The sequence below is a fragment of the Oncorhynchus mykiss genome, chromosome 8 (assembly GCF_013265735.2).
Source record: "Oncorhynchus mykiss isolate Arlee chromosome 8, USDA_OmykA_1.1, whole genome shotgun sequence".
Lineage (NCBI taxonomy): Eukaryota > Metazoa > Chordata > Actinopteri > Salmoniformes > Salmonidae > Oncorhynchus > Oncorhynchus mykiss.
The window spans coordinates 83652891-83672639 of record NC_048572.1 but is presented as its reverse complement, the minus strand read 5'-3'; the positions used below and the strand labels follow the sequence as shown (position 1 = coordinate 83672639).

At 42.7% G+C, this 19749-nt stretch overlaps 1 protein-coding gene across 1 annotated transcript; it reads left to right on the top strand.

Annotated features, from left to right (window-relative positions):
* The first annotated feature begins 9751 nt into the window (after positions 1 to 9751).
* On the top strand, positions 9752 to 13562 carry LOC110530804 (guanine nucleotide-binding protein G(s) subunit alpha-like). The gene has a single exon (XM_021614076.2). It carries the CDS (start codon positions 10477 to 10479, stop codon positions 11071 to 11073), a length of 597 nt encoding a protein of 198 aa, XP_021469751.2. The 5' UTR covers positions 9752 to 10476; the 3' UTR covers positions 11074 to 13562.
* The last annotated feature ends 6187 nt before the right edge of the window (positions 13563 to 19749 follow it).

Below are 19749 nucleotides of genomic sequence, written 5' to 3'. Positions count from 1 at the left end.
GACAGTAACAAACGAAAATAGACCCTGTGCGAGTTCCAAATAACCCCCTATTTCCTATATAGTGCACTAACTTTAACCAGGGACATAGGGCCCATTGGGTTCTGATCAAAAGTAGTGCACTACACAGGGAATAGTGTCATGTGGGATGTACCCCATAACCCCCTAACCCCCTAACTCCCTAACCCCCTAACTCCCTAACTCCCTAACCCCTTAACCACCTAACTCCCTAACCCCCTAACTCCCTAACCCCCTAACTCCTTAACCCCCTAATCCCCTAACTCCTTAACCCCCTAACTCCTTAACTCCTTAACCCCCTAACTCCCTAACCCCCTAACTCCTTAACCCCCTAATCCCCTAACTCCTTAACCCCATAACTCCTTAACCCCATAACTCCTTAACCCCCTAACCCCTAACTCCCTAACCCCTTAACAACCTAACTCCCTAACCCCCTAACTTCTTAACTCCCTAACCCCCTAACTCCTTAACTCCTTAACCCCCTAACTCCCTAACTCCTTAACCCCCTAACTCCTTAACCCCCTAACCCCTTCACTCCTTAACCCCCTAACCCCCTAACTCCCTAACCCTCTAACTCCCTAACCCCCTAACTCCCTAACTCCTTAACCCTCTAACTCCCTAACTCCCCAACCCCCTAAACCCTTAACCCCCTAACCCCTAACTCCCTAACTCCTTAGCCCTCTAACCCCCTAAACCCTTAACCCCCTAACTCCCTAACCCCCTAACCCTCTAACTTCCTAATCCCCTAACTCCCTAACCCCCTAAGTCCCTAACCCCCTAACTCCCTAACTTCCTGTTTTGGAAATGACCATGACCAAATATTCACTAACACTTGACCTTCCCAAGGCCAAACTGCCTCCCCAGTAAAGTAGTGCACTATATAGGGCTACTCCCACAGGGCTTTGGTCAAAAGTAGTGCACTATATAGGTAATTGGGGGCCATTGTGGATTTGTTCTTAACTGACTTGCCTTGTTAAATAAAACATTTAAATATGGACTTCGGACCCTTTCTTGGAAATCACCATGTCAGAGTCTGTCACGTTCTGACCTTAGTTCTTTTGTTATGTCTTTGTTTTAGTATGGTCAGGGCGTGAGTTAGGTGGGTTGTCTATGCTCCTTTTTTATATGATTTGGGATTTCTGTGTTTGGCCTGGTATGGTTCTCAATCACAGGCAGCTGTCATTCGTTGTCCCTGATTGAGAACCATACTTAGGTAGCCTGGTTTCACTTTTGCGTTGTGGGTGATTATTTCCTGTGTCTGTACCACACGGGACTGTTTTGATTTTCGTTTTGGTCATTCACGGTGTTATTTTGTATTTTTTGTAGTGTTCAGTTTTAGATATTAAAATGGACACTTACCAAGCTGCGCATTGGTCCTCCGATCCATCCTACTACTCCTCTTCGTCAGAAGAAATGGAAATCACCATGTCAGTGTCCACTAACTCTTGGCGGTCACAAGGCCGAACTGAGCCGCCTCCGCCAAAAGAGGTAACATATCAACACACACCTTCTAAATATAAATAATCAATGTCACTTCCTCAAAATTTCACGGCTGAATTTACACAAACACACACGCATAAATACAAACACAACAACACACACACATCAACACACACACGCATAAATACAAACACAACAACACACACACATCAACACACAGACACATACACAAACACAACAACACACACGCGCATAAATACAAACACAACAACACACCACACATAAATACAAACACACCACACGCACATCAACACACGCACATCAACACACGCACATCAACACACGCACATCAACACACGCACATCAACACACGCACATCAACACACGCACATCAACACACGCACATCAACACACGCACATCAACACACGCACATCAACACACGCACATATTCAAACACACACACTTACACAAATACATAAACACATGTACACACACATACACACACATCAACACACACACACACAAATACACACACACTACCCTATAGTTTTACCCTGTAGTTTTACACTCTCACACAACAGCAAATTAGGTGAAAGGGCAACTCCGCAAGAACACACTCCACTTCATAAATCTAGTCCAAGTCTCTGGTCTAATGCCCACGTGTGTGTGTGTGTGTGTGTGTGTGTGTGTGTGTGTGTGTGTGTGTGTGTGTGTGTGTGTGTGTGTGTGTGTGTGTGTGTGTGTGTGTGTGTGTGTGTGTGTGTGTGTGTGTGTGTGTGTGTGTGTGTGTGTGTGTGTGTGTGTGTGGATTCAACATTACTGGGACCATAAGAGTTAAAGCAGAAGTAATGTGAAACACAAAGACTGGAGATTATCATGGTCGTGTTACCGTGGGCGTGTTTGGGGTACTTGGGTCCCAATTGGCACCCTGCATAGAGGACTGCCCTCCTGCCCTCCAGGACTGCCCTCCTGCCCTCCAGGACACCTACACCACCCAATGTCACAGGAAGGCCATAAAGATCATTAAGGACAACAACCACCCGAGCCACTGCCTGTTCACCCCGCTATAATTCAGAAGGCGAGGTCAGTACAGGTGCATCAAAGCAGGGACTGAGAGACTGAAAAACAGCTTCTATCTCAAGGCCAGCAGACTGTTAAACAGCCACCACTAACATTGAGTGGTTGTTGCCAACATACTGACTCAACTTTAGCCACTTTAATAATGGAGAAATTGATGTAAAAAAATGTATCACTAGCCACTATAATGTTCACATACCTTACATTACTCATCTCATATGTACTGTATGGGTTGAATTTACAATGGTGTTTGTCCTTCACTGGTTGCCCTTTTCTTGTGGCAACAGGTCACAAATCTTGCTGCTGTGATAGTACACTGGAATTTCACCCAATAGATATGGGAGTTTATCAAAATTTGTTTTCAAATTCTTTGTGGATCTGTGTAATCTGAAGGAAATATGTGTCTCTAATATGGTCATACATTGAACAGGAGGTGAGGAAGTGCAGCTCAGTTTCCAACTCATTTTGTGGGTAGTGTGCACATTGTCTATCTTCTCTTGAGAACCATGTCTGCCTACGGTGGCCTTTCTCAATGGCTCAATGCTCACTGAGTCTGTACATCGTCAAAGCTTTCCTTAAGTTTGGGTCAGTCACAGTGGTCAGGTATTCTGCCACTGGGTACTCTCTGTTTAGGGCCAAATATCATTCTAGTTTGCTCTGTTATTTTTGTTAATTCTTTCCAATGTGTCAAGTAACTATATTTTAGTGTTCTCGTGATTTGGTTTGGTCTAATTGTGTTGCTATCCTGGGGCTCTGTGAGATGTGTTTGTGAACAGAGCCCCAGGACCAGCTTGCTTAAGGGACTCTTCTCCAGGTTAACCTCGCTGTAGGTGATGGCTTTGTAATGGAAGGTTTGGGAATCGCTTCCTTTTAGGTGGTTGTAGAATTTATCGTGTCTTTTTTGGATTTTGATAATTAGTAGGTATCGGCCTAATCCTGCTCTGCGTGCGTTATTTGGTGTTTTACATTGTACACTGAGGATATTTTTTGCAGAATTCTGCATGCAGCGTCTCAATTTGGTGTATGTCCCATTTTGTGAATTATTGGTTGGTTGAGCGGACCCCAGACCTCTCACAACCATAAAAGGCAATGAGTTCTATGCCTGATTTTTTTTCTCTCTCTCTCTCGTGTAGACTGAAGGTGATGGCAGATTTTCACATTGAGAAACACAGTGATTCTTTAGTCACAGACAGAGGCAGATCTGGAAACAGGAGTAAGGGTCAGTCAGGGACCTGGTCAGAGACAGACAGGACACAATCAGCACAGCCTATATTAGCTAACTCTGCAGACTACTTTACAGTGGATTCAGTATGATGCAACCACATGATGGACAGTGCCAAGAATCTACTTTTTTTTTTTTCATGTTCTTTCCCACAAACCACAAATATTCTACTGGACGACTGCAGTAACACTTCCATCATCATTGCCACTTGTGTTGAAACAATATTTGATGAAATAGTCGAGAAACGGTAGAAGACAGAGACAAATATGAATTTTAGTCAACTAACTAACTTTGAAATCTGAATGATTATTTACTGCTCCAATATTATGTGGAAACTTTCCCAGGTTGTTATAACTAGTGTCTTTTCCAATGGTGACAAGAAAATCTAACATTAACTCTATGGAGAAATGTAAATGTTTTTTGAAATCTGACACAGCGGTTGCATTAAGGAGAAGTCTATCTAAAGTTCCATGCATAACACTTGAATTTTCATCAACATTTATAATGAGTATTTCTGTGAATTGATGTGGCTCTCTGCAAAATCTCAGCATGTTTTTGAACTACTGGACATAACACACCAATGTAAAATTAGATTTTTGGATATAAATATGCACTTTATCGAACAAAACATACATGAAGTCCTATGAGTGTCATCTGATGAAGATCATCAAAGGTTAGTGATTAATTTGATCTCTATTTGTGCTTTTTGTGACTCCTCTCTTTGGCTGGAAACATGGCTGGGTTTTTCTGTGACTTGGTGGTGACCTAACATAATCATTTGTGGAGCTTTCGCTGTAAAGCATTTTTGAAATCAGACACTGTGGCTGGATTAACGAGAATTTAATCTTTAAAATGGTGCCTAATTGATAGGTGAGAATTGTCTTTTAATTGAATGATTAGAATATTCCGCCCTGAAACATATAATTGTATGGAATTGATTAGAATGTATAAAATCATAATCAATACATGTGTAGTCCTAGTCAGAAGTAGGGTAAAGACAGTATGTCTTTATGGTATTATAAACACAGACTGTCTGAGCTTGGTGTCGACCTGACTAGAGATTTGGGAGAGAACGGGGAATACGTGTCAAGAACAAGGTCACTAATCTCTGTCGGCTGGGTAGAAGGATGTGTATGTGCGTCGTGTGTGTGTGTGTGTGTGTATGGCTGTGTGACTGTGTGGGCGTGAGAAGTCCGTATAAAATGAATTGTTTTGTATTCTTGACTTTAGAACGTTCTCTGAATAAACTGTACTAGCCTTTTATATAAGCTGAGTCTTTGTCTGAGTCTTTATACCCATGGTCTTACAAACCTCGGGAATTGGTCAGAGCTATTAATCGATTGTTATTATCATTGGGATTGGAAATTCTCTTATCACTAATACTTGTATGTTTGAGAAATTTGATTTATGAGATTTCTGTTGCTTTGTATTTGGCGCTGGCGGAACCCCAGTCCTAGACAGGTTTAGTGGGACTTCCCTAGTGGGATAATGGTTAAGACGTTGGTGTCTCCCGTGCGAGACCAGGGTTCAGATTCATTATCAATTTGAAGGTGACCTCAATATTGGTATCTGAAAATAAAGAGAAGAAGATGACTCTGTATCAAGGAAACTTGTCTTAGCTGCTTGAATCCAAACCCTCTGAAAGACAGCCATACCGTAAAACTTGAATTAATAGACTGGGTGTTTATTTACTTCAACACTCAACACAACCTGTGCTTATTAGAGACAGCAAGCTTTACTGCATTACACCAATCAACAGTAGAATGGCCCTCTGATGTACACCAATCACCAGTAGAATGGCCCTCTGATGTACACCAATCACCAGTAGAATGGCCCTCTGATGTACACCAATCACCAGTAGAATGGCCCTCTGATGTACACCAATCACCAGTAGAATGGCCCTCTGATGTACACCAATCATCAGTGGTTGCTCTGCTCTGTACTTAATTCCGTTACTAACCTAACCTGTGAATAAAGTTGGGGGGTTATGACCCAGATTTGATAGGAAATTAAAGTGTAAAAACAAAATATACATAGATTAACTAGGCCTACTAACCTAACACATGACCTAAGGCTCCAGTCTTCCTGGTCGGATTCCCTATACACACGCTCCATCTAGTGTCTAAAATGATCATAACATGAGACGACATCAAGCTTTTCTGGGAGGTTCTGGGAGGGGCCACCCTGAAGGAGACATGAGCTCCCTTAAATGCACCAAAAATGTAACTTTGTGGGGGTCTTTAAATCAACCATTCTCCTATTTGTTTAAAATTAAACATTTTGCACATCTATAATAGTAAATATGAAAATACAATCTTATTCCAAGGTTCATCTGCCTCACCTGAAGCCCATTATTGTGGGAAGCTGCTGTAGACCACTAAGTGCTATCAGTCAGTATCTGGATAATATGTGTGAAATGCTATGTAAAATCAACAGACAGGTATATTTTCATAATATAGTGTATAAGAGGTAATACAATACATTTTGTAGTGATTCATATGTTGTTGATGTAAAGAATATTTGCTGGTCTGTGGTGTGTAATGAGGCGAACCCAGACACTGCACTTATTCACATTTACATCTAATAAGCACTCACCCATTAAGACAATGACTGTAAAAACGGTTAAATCCCCTTGGATTTATAAATCCCCTTGGAAAATGTGTATGGTTGAGAGGGATGAGGCAAAAGGTATGGCAAATAAGTCTGGCAGCACAACCGATTGGCAAATGTATTGCAAATTGAGAAATCATGTGACTAAACTGAATAAAAATAAGAAAAAACTACACTATGAAACAAAGATTAATGATACAAACACTTCAATTATAATTTTTTTCATTGTCAAGATTAGCAAACTTAGGCATGAAATGCCAGCAACAAACATTGACACTACACATCCAAGTATATCTGAACAAATTATGAAATACAAGCAGAGGTGAGAGGTGAGAATTATTCTTGTCTATCAACAATAACAAGCCACCGTGGTCTGACAACTTGGATGGAAAATTACTGAGGTTAATGGTGAACAATATTGCCACTCCTATTTACCATATCTTTAATTTAAGCCTACTAGAAAGTCTTTGCAGCCTCCTGAGTGGCGCAGCACTACATCACAGTGCTAGAGGCATCACTACAGACTTGGGTTTGATCCCAGGCTGTATCACAACCAGCCAGGATCGGGTGTCCCATAGGGCGACGCACAATTGGCCCAGCGTCGTTTGGGTTTGGCCGGGGGGACTTTGCTTGGCTCATCGTGCTCTAGCGACTCCTTGTGGTGGGCCAGGCGCCTGCAGGCTGACCTCAGTTGAACAGTGTTTCCTTCGACACATTGGTGCGGGCGGGTGTTAAGAAGAGCGGTTTGGCGGGTCATGTTTTGGAGGATGCATGACTTGACCGTTGCCTCCTGTTGGGGAGTGGCAGCAATGAGGCAAGATCGAAAAAGGGGGTCAACAAAAAGTTTCCCCTCAGGCCTGGAGGGAAGCAAAAGAATAGTAAAGCCACCATTACAGGCTCAATCAGCCTGTTACCAACCCTTGGTAATCTTTTGGAAGAAATGGTGTTTGATCAGATGCAATGCTATTTTACAGTAAAAAAAATTGACGACAAACTTTCAGCACGCTTACAGGGAAGGACATTCAACAAGAACAGCACTTCCACAAATGACTGATGATTGGCTGAGAGAAATGTTTGATAAAAATATTGTAGGGGTTCTTTTGTTAGACTTCAATGTCGGCTTTTGACATTATCGATCATAGTCTGCTGCTGGAAAAACGTATGTGTTATGGCTTTACACCCCCCTGCTATATTATGGTGCAATGGTGAAGCTGCAGAACCTATTGAGACTAAATGAAACAACACAGACTACATTTAGTTATTAAACTGTTAAAATATAGTGGGAAAGGCAGACATTTTATATAAAACATTGGATTTCTGTCACTCAAGTTTCATAATAATCATTTTTTGTTTTCAGACCCTTTCTTTTGGTAGGCCGACACGGAAACTCGACGCATCTCGACGACTGTGCGTTGTGTAGCATAACTTTTGATTGACAAAAAAGACACTGAAGCGGGAAAATGCAGAGATACGGACTACTGCAGCATGGAGTTATTACAGAAGGTATTCAGACCACGTGACTTTTTCCACATTTTGTTACATCACAGCCTCATTCTAAAATAAATGCATTCTTAGCGATCTACACACAATACCCAAAATATGACAAAGCGCAAACAGGTTTTTAGAAATGTTTGCAAATGTATTTTAAAAAAACAAAACAGAAATAGCTTTCTGAACTTTCTGAATGCACTGTATCATGTCTTTCATGTACACTGTAATTGTTTGTGTCAATTATTTTGAATAATAAATCCTATTGAATTGAGTAAATGCATTCCTCGTTTTAGAGTAATTTTTGATTGACTATACATTCATAATTTTGTAAGTCTATAGGTGATTATATTCACTCTACAAATAGCATACAGGGCCTTCAGAAAATATTCACACCCTTTGAGAAATAGCATACAGGGCCTTCAGAAAATATTCACACCCTTTGAGAAATAGCATACAGGGCCTTCAGAAAATATTCACACCCTTTGAGAAATAGCATACAGGGCCTTCAGAAAATATTCACACCCTTTGAGAAATAGCATACAGGGCCTTCAGAAAATATTCACACCCTTTGAGAAATAGCATACAGGGCCTTCAGAAAATATTCACACCCTTTGAGAAATAGCATACAGGGCCTTCAGAAAATATTCACACCCTTTGAGAAATAGCATGCATTGCAATATAAGACAGAGTGAATGACTGTCGCCAATAGGTTAATACTTAACGTGTGTCTTCAGTTCAGAATCATCTCTGAGAGAGAACACTGTGTCTGATACACACAGGAGCTTGATAACAACTTCTCAAAGTAAGAGCAAATTCACTGCCCTTTTGGCCAAATTCAAGCGGGAACGCACCCCGATCCTGAACTAACATTTCCTTGCACTTTGCTAGTGATAAACAAAAACAGCAAAAACAAACCCAGATTCTAATCTAATCTGGGTTTAGATTAGTGTTGTAACAGATCTTCAGTTTCTTGGCAATGTCTCGCATGGAATAGCCTTCATATCTCAGAACAAGAATAGACTGACGAGTTTCAGAAGAAAGGTCTTTGTTTCTGGCCATTTTGAGCCTGTAATCAAACCCACAAATGCTGACGCTCCAGATACTCAACTAGTCTAAAGAAGGCCAGTTTTATTGCTTATTTAATCAGATCAACAGTTTTCAGCTGTGCTAATATAATTGCAAAAGGGTTTTCTAATGATCATTTAGCCTTTTTAAAATTATAAACAGAATACCCAACACTCCCCTATAAATCAACACATTGTGTGGGTTTCCCCTAATGTGGACCAGAGACTGTTGGGTTATTGATGGGTTCTCTGCGTCAACCTGGAACCAGGGGTAGATGTAACATAGTCAAAGTAAATCCGGGACACTACAATTAGTATGATAATGTATATTATGATTCGTATGTATTGAATTGTGGATGTCCATCATCCATTTCTGATACGAATTACAATTCTTATGATATGTTACGAATTACAAATCATACAATATATTGTACGAATTGTAATTCGTACAATATGTAACTCATTTGCAAATGTATCATTATGTTACGAATTCCTCAGTTTTTGGCTAGGTGTTAAATTCGGGTTAAGGTTATGCTAGCATGCAAAGTAGTTGTAAAGTAGCTTTAAAAAAGTAGGAAGTAGTTACAAAGTTGGTAGTTAGCTAAAATGCTAAAGTTTTCCATGATGAGATTTGAACACACAAACGTTTGGGTTGCTAGACATTTGTTTTATACACCCAATCAACCACTCTACTTCTGTCTCAAGTAACATTCTGTCTTATGTAATTATATTAAATATAACAGATCATACTCCTTTCAGTGTCTCAGATTTAATTTGACTATATTACGTCTAGTATATGAGACCAGGCTGTCAGCGTAGGCTACTTGAAAAATTGAAATACAAACTTTGTTTAGTGCAGGACAAGTACGGACAGGCTGCCTCGATATTTGAGCAAGTGGGACTTTGAACCATAACCTCTTCATATTCTGAAACAATAATGCTGCTTGTAGGCAACCACAAAGCAAACAACCTCCGAGGAGGGGAATGGACAAAACCTGGATTTCAAGTTACAGAAGACATTCAATTCGGCTGAATAAGGAAGCTGAAGGACAAATCCCGAAGTTACGCTTCAACAAGACATTCGATTCGGCTGAATAAGGAAGTCTCCCTTCAATTGTTTTTATCGTTTCGCAGCGGTGGTGAGTGGAGACTGAATCGCTTAAGAAAATTGAATAAAATAGTCTACCCATTTTTTACAACTGCGATGTTTTGCGATAACTTCTGCCACCGCCTAAGGGCTCCGGAGTGATCTTATATAGGGGATAGTCTAGTGTAACACTGTCTTTCTCATAGACTGGAGACTTTGAAGAATACTCGTTTTTTTGTTTGTTCATAAGTCTAGGAATCTAGTATTATTTATATACTACATTTCTATCATTGGGTTCCCAGGAAAATGGCTGCTTATCTTGACGATAAGCGCAAAGACCAGTATAATAAGGAAAAGGCAAAAAGGATCGATAAACAGATTGAAAAAGATAAAAAATATTTACCTAAGAACTAAACGGCTACTAGTATTAGGAGCAGATGAATCTGGGAAAAAAACGATAGTCGAACATATGAGATATTTGAATGTAAAATGCCCCGAAGAGGCGAAAACGCGTTTTCAAATATCAAAACAACAATGTTTAGAGACACGTTGCCAACAGGACGGTATCATTTGCCATTTGTTTACTGTTAAAGGTCAAAGGAAAGAAAGCATGAGGAAGTGGTTACAGCATGTTTCTGATGTTACTGCCATTATTTTTGTGGTGGACAGCAGCAGCTACGATATGGTGAGCCGGGAAGACAACGTGACCAACAGGCTTCATGAGGCACTACACCTGTTCAAGATCATCTGGAACTACAGGTGGCTGTTAGGCAGTCCCGTCTTCCTCTTCCTGAACAAACAGGACCTTCTAGCTGAGAAGGTTTTGGCTGGGAAATCTAAAATTGAGGACTATTTCCCAGAGTTTGCGCACTATGCTACACCTCAAACATCAGAACCAGGGGAGGATCCTCGTGTCTCCAGGGCAAAACACTTCATACTAGAGGAGTTTCTGAAGATCACTACAGCCAGTGGAGGTGAAAGGATCTGTTTGTTCCATTTCACATGTGCAGTTGACCTGGAAAGCCTCCAGCGCACAGTCTTCGGAGAGTGTCTTCGAAGAGTGTGAATTTTCATTGTTTGCATAAAGACTGTAAAGAATGTTTACTAGTTCAAAGCAGAGACTTCTATTTACAAGACTCAAGTGAGCACACAAAATATGTATTTTAAATGTATTTTCAACATCTTTTACTCATGAGTGCAAAATTTGTCTTGCCAATGTTTGTCTGAGCCCTGCTTAAAGGATGTATTAGTCCTAGGCCTATTTTTTATTTTTTATAATTTGCTAAATCCTTTTTATTTTAGTTTCAAACCATTTTGAAATGTTGATTCATTGGCACACATTGGCCCCTTTTTTATTTATAGAAATACCCATATACAGTAAGGGGCTTGGGGAGCCGGAGTTGCTTCCCAGGCAAGAGGGTTCGAGGCACTCTGACTGGGGCCAGTGGCGACATTTTGAAACTTCCGGATCTGGTGTTCTATGCCTTTTTGTTTACAAATGCTAGCTAGCTACATACATACATGCCTGGTGTTCTATACTTTACGATGCATTTTTTTTTTACGGCAGAAGCAAACATGCCTCTCCTATGAATTGCAATTGCCAGAACTTGGAACAGCAAGACCTTGAACTGCTCTTACTACTCAGGAGAAGAAGGAAGAAAAAAAACGACTGAGAAAATGGCCAGTTCGTCCACTGAGAACTAGAAGAGAACTAGAAGATGGAGAAGACATGTAAACTTGTCCAACCGATGCGAAGCATTGTTGAGGAAAGACATTTTCAATACTTTCGGATGTCGGTTGCCAGATTGGACAACTTGTTTCAGCAGCTTGCCCCTCACCTCTCATACAAGAGAACTCGCAGCTTGCCCCTCACCTCTCATACAAGAGAACTCGCAGCTTGCCCCTCACCTCTCATACAAGAGAACTCGCAGCTTGCCCCTCACCTCTCATACAAGAGAACTCACAGCTTGCCCGTAAGAGCTGTAGAAAGACTGTCTGTGATCCTTCCTTTTTTTGGCGAGTGGCAGCACACAGCAAAGTATTTTTAAAATGTTATTCTTATACATTTTTTTTAACCTTTATTTAACTAGGCAAGTCAGTTAAAGAACAAATTCTTATTTTCAATGATGGCCTAGGAACAGTGGGTTAACTGCCTGTTCAGGGGCAGAACGACAGATTTGTACCTTTTCATCTCGGGGGTTTGAACTTGCAACCTTCCGATTTACTAGTCCAACACTCTAACCACTAGGCTACCCTTGCTACAAGTTATAAGCTAGGAATCTCAACAGTTTGTGCCATCTTCACAGAAGTGTGCCAGGCTATCTGGCAGGTCCTGAAGTAGGATTTTGGGGACTTCTCGCCAGAGAGTTTGGGGATCGTTTGAATCATCAGTTTTCGTGCAGGAGCTGTTGACTGAAAAAATTATTCCCCCTATTCGCGTCCGAGCTCCGGCAAACTCAGGCAGCGAGTACTACAACTTCACAGGCTTTTTCTCAATGGTGGCAGTCTCCTGATGGTAGTCTGCTATGTTCACCATGATCAACGTGTGAGCATATGGTCGCGATCTTCTAACGAAGCAAGTTTGGCTCATCCTGCCGCTACCAAGGCCAGAGTGCTTGTCGGTGACATGAAACAACAATACAAATGTAACAGCACAACAGAACAGATAAATCATTTTCTTTGGTGCCTTCTCATTTTAAACACCAGTGGTGCAACTAGTGCTTTATAACTGAACCAAAACAGTGGAATGAGGGACTGAATCAAAACAGTGGCATGAGGGACTGAACCAAAACAGTGGAATGAGGGACTGAACCAAAACAGTGGAATGAGGGACTGAACCAAAACAGTGGAATGAGGGACTGAACCAAAACAGTGGAATGAGGGACTGAACCAAAACAGTGGAATGAGGGACTGAACCAACACAGTGGAATGAGGGACTGAACCAAAACAGTGGAATGAGGGACTGAACCAAAACAGTGGAATGAGGGACTGAACCAACACAGTGGAATGAGGGACTAAACCAAAACAGTGGCGTGAGGGACTGAACCAAAACAGTGGCGTGAGATACTGAACCAAAACAGTGGCAAGAGGGACTAAACCAAAACAGTGGCGTGAGGGACTAAACCAAAACAGTGGCATGAGGGACTGAACCAAAACAGTGGAATGAGGGACTGAACCAAAACAGTGGAATGAGGGACTGAACCATAACAGTGGCATGAGGGACTGAACCAAAACAGTGGAATGAGGGACTGAACCAAAACAGTGGAATGAGGGACTGAACCAAAACAGTGGAATGAGGGACTAAACCAAAACAGTGGAATGAGGGACTAAACCAAAACAGTGGAATGAGGGACTAAACCAAAACAGTGGCAAGAGGGACTAAACCAAAACAGTGGAATGAGGGACTGAACCAAAACAGTGGAATGAGGGACTGAACCAAAACAGTGGCATGAGGGACTGAACCAAAACAGTGGCGTGAGGCACTGAACCAAAACAGTGGCGTGAGGGACTGAACCGAAACAGTGGCGTGAGGGACTGAACCGAAACAGTGGCAAGAGGGACTAAACCAAAACAGTGGCGTGAGGGACTGAACCGAAACAGTGGCGTGAGGGACTGAACCGAAACAGTGGCGTGATGGACTGAACCGAAACAGTGGCGTGAGGGACTGAACCGAAACAGTGGCGTGAGGGACTGAACCAAAACAGTGGCGTGAGAGACTGAACCGAAACAGTGGCGTGAGGGACTGAACCAAAACAGTGGCGTGAGGGACTGAACCAAAACAGTGGCGTGAGGGACTGAACCGAAACAGTGGCGTGATGCACTGAACCAAAACAGTGGCGTGAGGGACTGAACCAAAACAGTGGCGTGAGGGACTGAACCGAAACAGTGGCGTGAGGGACTGAACCGAAACAGTGGCGTGAGGGACTGAACCGAAACAGTGGCGTGAGGGACTGAACCGAAACAGTGGTGAGGGACTGAACTGAAACAGTGGCGTGAGGGACTGAACCGAAACAGTGGCGTGAGGGACTGAACCGAAACAGTGGCGTGAGGGACTGAACCGAAACAGTGGCGTGAGGGACTGAACCAAAACAGTGGCGTGATGCACTGAACCAAAACAGTGGCATGAGGGACTGAAGTAAAACTTTTCAGTGGGCAAAACCACAGAGGGGGGTGCAAAATGTGATCTGTTAATTATTATATCATATATAAAATGGACACATCTATTTTAATACAGACTAGTTCAAAACATTACTCATCACTGAAAGTGAGACATTACCACAGGATTATACCTTTCTGGTAAAACAGTGGGGGTGCAAAAACATACTTTTACACCCCTATTTTGAAAGTGGAGATACAGCTGCTCCTTTTTCTCCATTGCTTAGGCGCCTGTGGCCAGTACCACCACTGTGTTTTTATTTATCATGGGGTGAGAGTCTTTTAGATGCCTTTTGGCAAACTTCAAGCGGGCTGTCTTATGCCTGTTACAGAGGAGTGGCTTCCATCTCTACCATAAAGGCCTGATTGGTGGAGTGCTGCAGATGGTTGTCCTTCTGGAAGGTTCTTCCATTTCCACAGAGGAACTCTAGAGCTCTGTCAGAGTGACCATCGAGTTCTTGGTCACATCCCTGACCAAGGCCCTTCTCCCTCAATTGCTCAGTTAGGCTGGGCGGCCAGCTCTAGGAAGAGTCTTGGTGGTTCCAAACTTCTTCCATTTTAAGAATGTTGGAGGACATTGTGTTCTTGGGGACCTTCAATGCTGCAGAAATGTTTAGGTACCCTTCCCCAGATCTGTTCCTTGACACAATTCTGTCTCGGAACTCTAGGACAATTCCTTTTACCTCATGATTTAGTTTTTTGCTCTGACATGCACTGTCAACTGTGGGACCTTATATAACAGGTGTGTGCCTTTCCAAATCATGTTCAATCAATTTGAATTTACCACATATGGACTCCAATCAAGTTGAAGAAACATCTCAAGGATGATCAATGGAAACAGGATGCACCTGAGCTCAATTTCGTGTCTCATAGCAAAAAAAATATCATGGGGTCTGAATACTTACGCAAATAAGGTATTTCTGTTTTTTATTTGTAATAAATTTACAAAACTGTCTAAACCTGTTTTCGCTTTGCCGTTGTGGGATTTTGTGTGTAGATTGAGGGGGGTGGGGGGGAAGAATCAATTTTAAAACAAGGCTGTAATGTAACAAAATGTGGAAAAAGTAAAGAGGTCTGAATCTGGAGAGACCGGGTCAGTCAATTACTACTATACTAATACTCTTAGTAAAAGTATTTATCTTCAACACGCAATCTGTGGATTCTATTCGATTAGATAAATTGAAATTGTACGTTAAAATCATAGCATAGTTGAAAGATATGTGTTGCGTAGAAACACAAAGTGGGTGGCCAACAGAGATAGATGGGATGTGCTGAGGGTTGGTATGTGGTAGTGGAGTTGCTGTGTGTGAGAGAGAGTGGTGGGATGTGCTGAGGGAAGCTGAGGGTTGGTATGTGGTAGTGGAGTTGCTGTGTGAGGGGGAGAATGATGGGATGTGCTGAGGGAAGCTGAGGGTTGGTATGTGGTAGTGGAGTTGCTGTGTGAGGGGGAGAATGATGGGATGTGCTGAGGGTTGGTATGTGGAATTGGAGACAAGTGGGAGTGGAGTTGCTGTGTGAGAGAGAATGATGGGATGTGCTGAGGGAAGCTGAGGGATGGGATGGGCTGAGGGAAGCTGAGGGTTGGGATGGGATGGGCTGAGGGAAGCTGAGGGTTGGGATGGGATGGGCTGAGGGAAGCTGAGGGTTGGGATGGGCTGGGCTGAGGGAAGCTGAGGGTTGGGATGGGATGGGCTGAGGGAAGCTGAGGGTTGGGATGGGATGGGCTGAGGGTTGGGATGGGATGGGCTGAGGGAAGCTGAGGGTTGGGATGGGATTGCCTGAGGGAAGCTGAGGGTTGGGATGGGCTGGGCTGAGGGAAGCTGAGGGTTGGGATGGGATGGGCTGAGGGAAGCTGAGGGTTGGGATGGGATGGGCTGAGGGAAGCTGAGGGTTAGGATGGGCTGGGTTGAGGGAAGCTGAGGGTTGGGATGGGATGGGCTGAGGGTTGGGATGGGATGGGCTGAGGGAAGCTGAGGGTTGGGATGGGATGGGCTGATGGAAGCTGAGGGTTGGGATGGGCTGGGCTGAGGGAAGCTGAGGGTTGGGATGGGCTGGGCTGAGGGAAGCTGAGGGTTGGGATGGGATGGGCTGAGGGAAGCTGAGGGTTGGGATGGGATGGGCTGAGGGAAGCTGAGGGTTGGGATGGGATGGGATGGGCTGAGGGAAGCTGAGGGTTGGTATATGGAATTGGAGACAAGTGGGAGTGGAGTTGCTGTGTGAGAGAGAGAATGATGGTCAAAAGATAAAGGAGAAAAAAAAGTCAAAATAAAACATAACAAAAGTACATTTGAATGACACTAAGTGGCAGTGTTTTACAACTAATGCCGTTTTGCCTGAGGCTGACAAACATATAAAGTAGGCATTGCTGTTATGATTTCAGATGTCCTTGATGTCCTTTGTTTAAAATGTATTATTTAAAAATAAAAAAAATTGCATTGTTTTCGGTTTTCTTCTGTCTTTTCTTTTTTTCGAATAGTTGAGGGACAGATATTGGGGAACTGTGGGAGGGGTCTCGAATGGTTGAGGGACAGATATTGGGGAACTGTGGGAGGGGTCTCGAATGGTTGAGGGACAGATATTGGGGAACTGTGGGAGGGGTCTCGAATGGTTGAGGGACAGATATTGGGGAACTGTGGGAGGGGTCTCGAATGGTTGAGGGACAGATATTGGGGAACTGTGGGAGGGGTCTCGAATGGTTGAGGGACAGATATTGGGGAACTGTGGGAGGGGTCTCGAATGGTTGAGGGACAGATATTGGGGAACTGTGGGAGGGGTCTCGAATGGTTGAGGGACAGATATTGGGGAACTGTGGGAGGGGTCTCGAATGGTTGAGGGACAGATATTGGGGAACTGTGGGAGGGGTCTCGAATGGTTGAGGGACAGATATTGGGGAACTGTGGGAGGGGTCTCGAATGGTTGAGGGACAGATATTGGGGAACTGTGGGAGGGGTCTCGAATGGTTTGAGGGACAGATATTGGGGAACTGTGGGAGGGGTCTCGAATGGTTGAGGGACAGATATTGGGGAACTGTGGGAGGGGTCTCGAATGGTTTGAGGGACAGATATTGGGGAACTGTGGGAGGGGTCTCGAATGGTTGAGGGACAGATATTGGGGAACTGTGGGAGGGGTCTCGAATGGTTGAGGGACAGATATTGGGGAACTGTGGGAGGGGTCTCGAATGGTTGAGGGACAGATATTGGGGAACTGTGGGAGGGGTCTCGAATGGTTGAGGGACAGATATTGGGGAACTGTGGGAGGGGTCTCGAATGGTTGAGGGACAGATATTGGGGAACTGTGGGAGGGGTCTCGAATGGTTGAGGGACAGATATTGGGGAACTGTGGGAGGGGTCTCGAATGGTTGAGGGACAGATATTGGGGAACTGTGGGGGGATCTTGGAGGGTTCGGGTTTCACAAGATTGTGATCATGAAAAAGGAAACTATGACATATATTGTATCTCACTATCATACACACGCACCCTCACACATAAGGATGGCTCTGCTGCAGAAAGACTGATTCATGTTTGATAGTGGTAGTAGACACCCTCACACATAAGGACGGCTCTGCTGCAGAAAGACTGATACATGTTTGATAGTGTCTTGATGCTGTAGTGTTTGATAGTGTCTTGATGCTGTAGTGTTTGATAGTGTCTTGATGCTGTAGTGTTTGATAGTGTCTTGATGCTGTAGTGTTTGATAGTGTCTTGATGCTGTAGTGTTTGATAGTGTCTTGATGCTGTAGTGTTTGATGGTGTCTTGATGCTGTAGTGTTTTGATAGTGCCTTGATGCTGTAATGTTTGATAGTGTCTTGATGCTGTAGTGTTTGATAGTGTCTTGATGCTGTAGTGTTTGATAGTGCCTTGATGCTGTAATGTTTGATAGTGTCTTGATGCTGTAGTGTTTGATAGTGTCTTGATGCTGTAGTGTTTGATAGTGTCTTGATGCTGTAGTGTTTGATAGTGTCTTGATGCTGTAGTGTTTGATAGTGTCTTGATGCTGTAGTGTTTGGTAGTGTCTTGATGCTGTAGTGTTTGGTAGTGTCTTGATGCTGTAGTGTTTGATAGTGTCTTGATGCTGTAGTGTTTGATAGTGTATTGATGCTGTAGTGTTTGATAGTGTCTTGATGCTGTAGTGTTTGATAGTGTCTTGATGCTGTAGTGTTTGGTAGTGTCTTGATGCTGTAGTGTTTGATAGTGTCTTGATGCTGTAGTGTTTGATAGTGTCTTGATGCTGTAGTGTTTGATAGTGTATTGATGCTGTAGTGGTTGATAGTGTCTTGATGCTGTAGTGGTTGATAGTGTCTTGATGCTGTAGTGTTTGATAGTGTCTTGATGCTGTAGTGTTTGGTAGTGTCTTGATGCTGTAGTGTTTGATAGTGTCTTGATGCTGTAGTGGTTGATAGTGTTTTGATGCTGTAGTGTTTGATAGTGTCTTGATGCTGTAGTGGTTGATAGTGTCTTGATGCTGTAGTGTTTGGTAGTGTCTTGATGCTGTAGTGTTTGATAGTGTCTTGATGCTGTAGTGTTTGATAGTGTCTTGATGCTGTAGTGTTTGATAGTGTCTTGATGCTGTAGTGTTTGATAGTGTCTTGATGCTGTAGTGTTTGGTAGTGTCTTGATGCTGTAGTGTTTGATAGTGTATTGATGCTGTAGTGTTTGATAGTGTCTTGATGCTGTAGTGTTTGATAGTGTCTTGATGCTGTAGTGTTTGGTAGTGTCTTGATGCTGTAGTGTTTGATAGTGTCTTGATGCTGTAGTGTTTGATAGGGTCTTGATGCTGTAGTGTTTGGTAGTGTCTTGATGCTGTAGTGTTTGGTAGTGTCTTGATGCTGTAGTGTTTGATAGTGTCTTGATGCTGTATTGTTTGATAGTGTCTTGATGCTGTAGTGTTTGATAGAGTCTTGATGCTGTAGTGTTTGATAGTGTATTGATGCTGTAGTGTTTGGTAGTGTCTTGATGCTGTAGTGTTTGATAGTGTCTTGATGCTGTAGTGTTTGATAGTGTCTTGATGCTGTAGTGTTTGATAGTGTCTTGATGCTGTAATGTTTGATAGTGTCTTGATGCTGTAGTGTTTGATAGTGTCTTGATGCTGTAGTGTTTGATAGTGTCTTGATGCTGTAGTGTTTGATAGTGTCTTGATGCTGTATTGTTTGATAGTGTCTTGATGCTGTAGTGTTTGATAGAGTCTTGATGCTGTAGTGTTTGATAGTGTATTGATGCTGTAGTGTTTGGTAGTGTCTTGATGCTGTAGTGTTTGATAGTGTCTTGATGCTGTAGTGTTTGATAGTGTCTTGATGCTGTAGTGTTTGATAGTGTCTTGATGCTGTAGTGTTTGATAGTGTCTTGATGCTGTAGTGTTTGATAGTGTCTTGATGCTGTAGTGTTTGTCCTTCATGTTCTAATACTTTAATGTTACCCCTTCCTTGTGTTTTTTTGTAATAAATAATTCTTTAAAAAAAAGGGGTCTGGATACTTTCCCGAAAACACTGTATATAATTATAACCCACCCAAACTAGGCATGTTTGAAAAATGGAAATGATCAATGAAATTGCCTATTGTTGTGGCAAAGATGCATCCCTGGCAGTTTGC

Excerpts from the sequence above, each read along its gene's own strand:
- LOC110530804 (XM_021614076.2), top strand. The coding sequence starts at position 10,477 with ATGAGATATTTGAATGTAAAATGCCCCGAAGAGGCGAAAACGCGTTTT.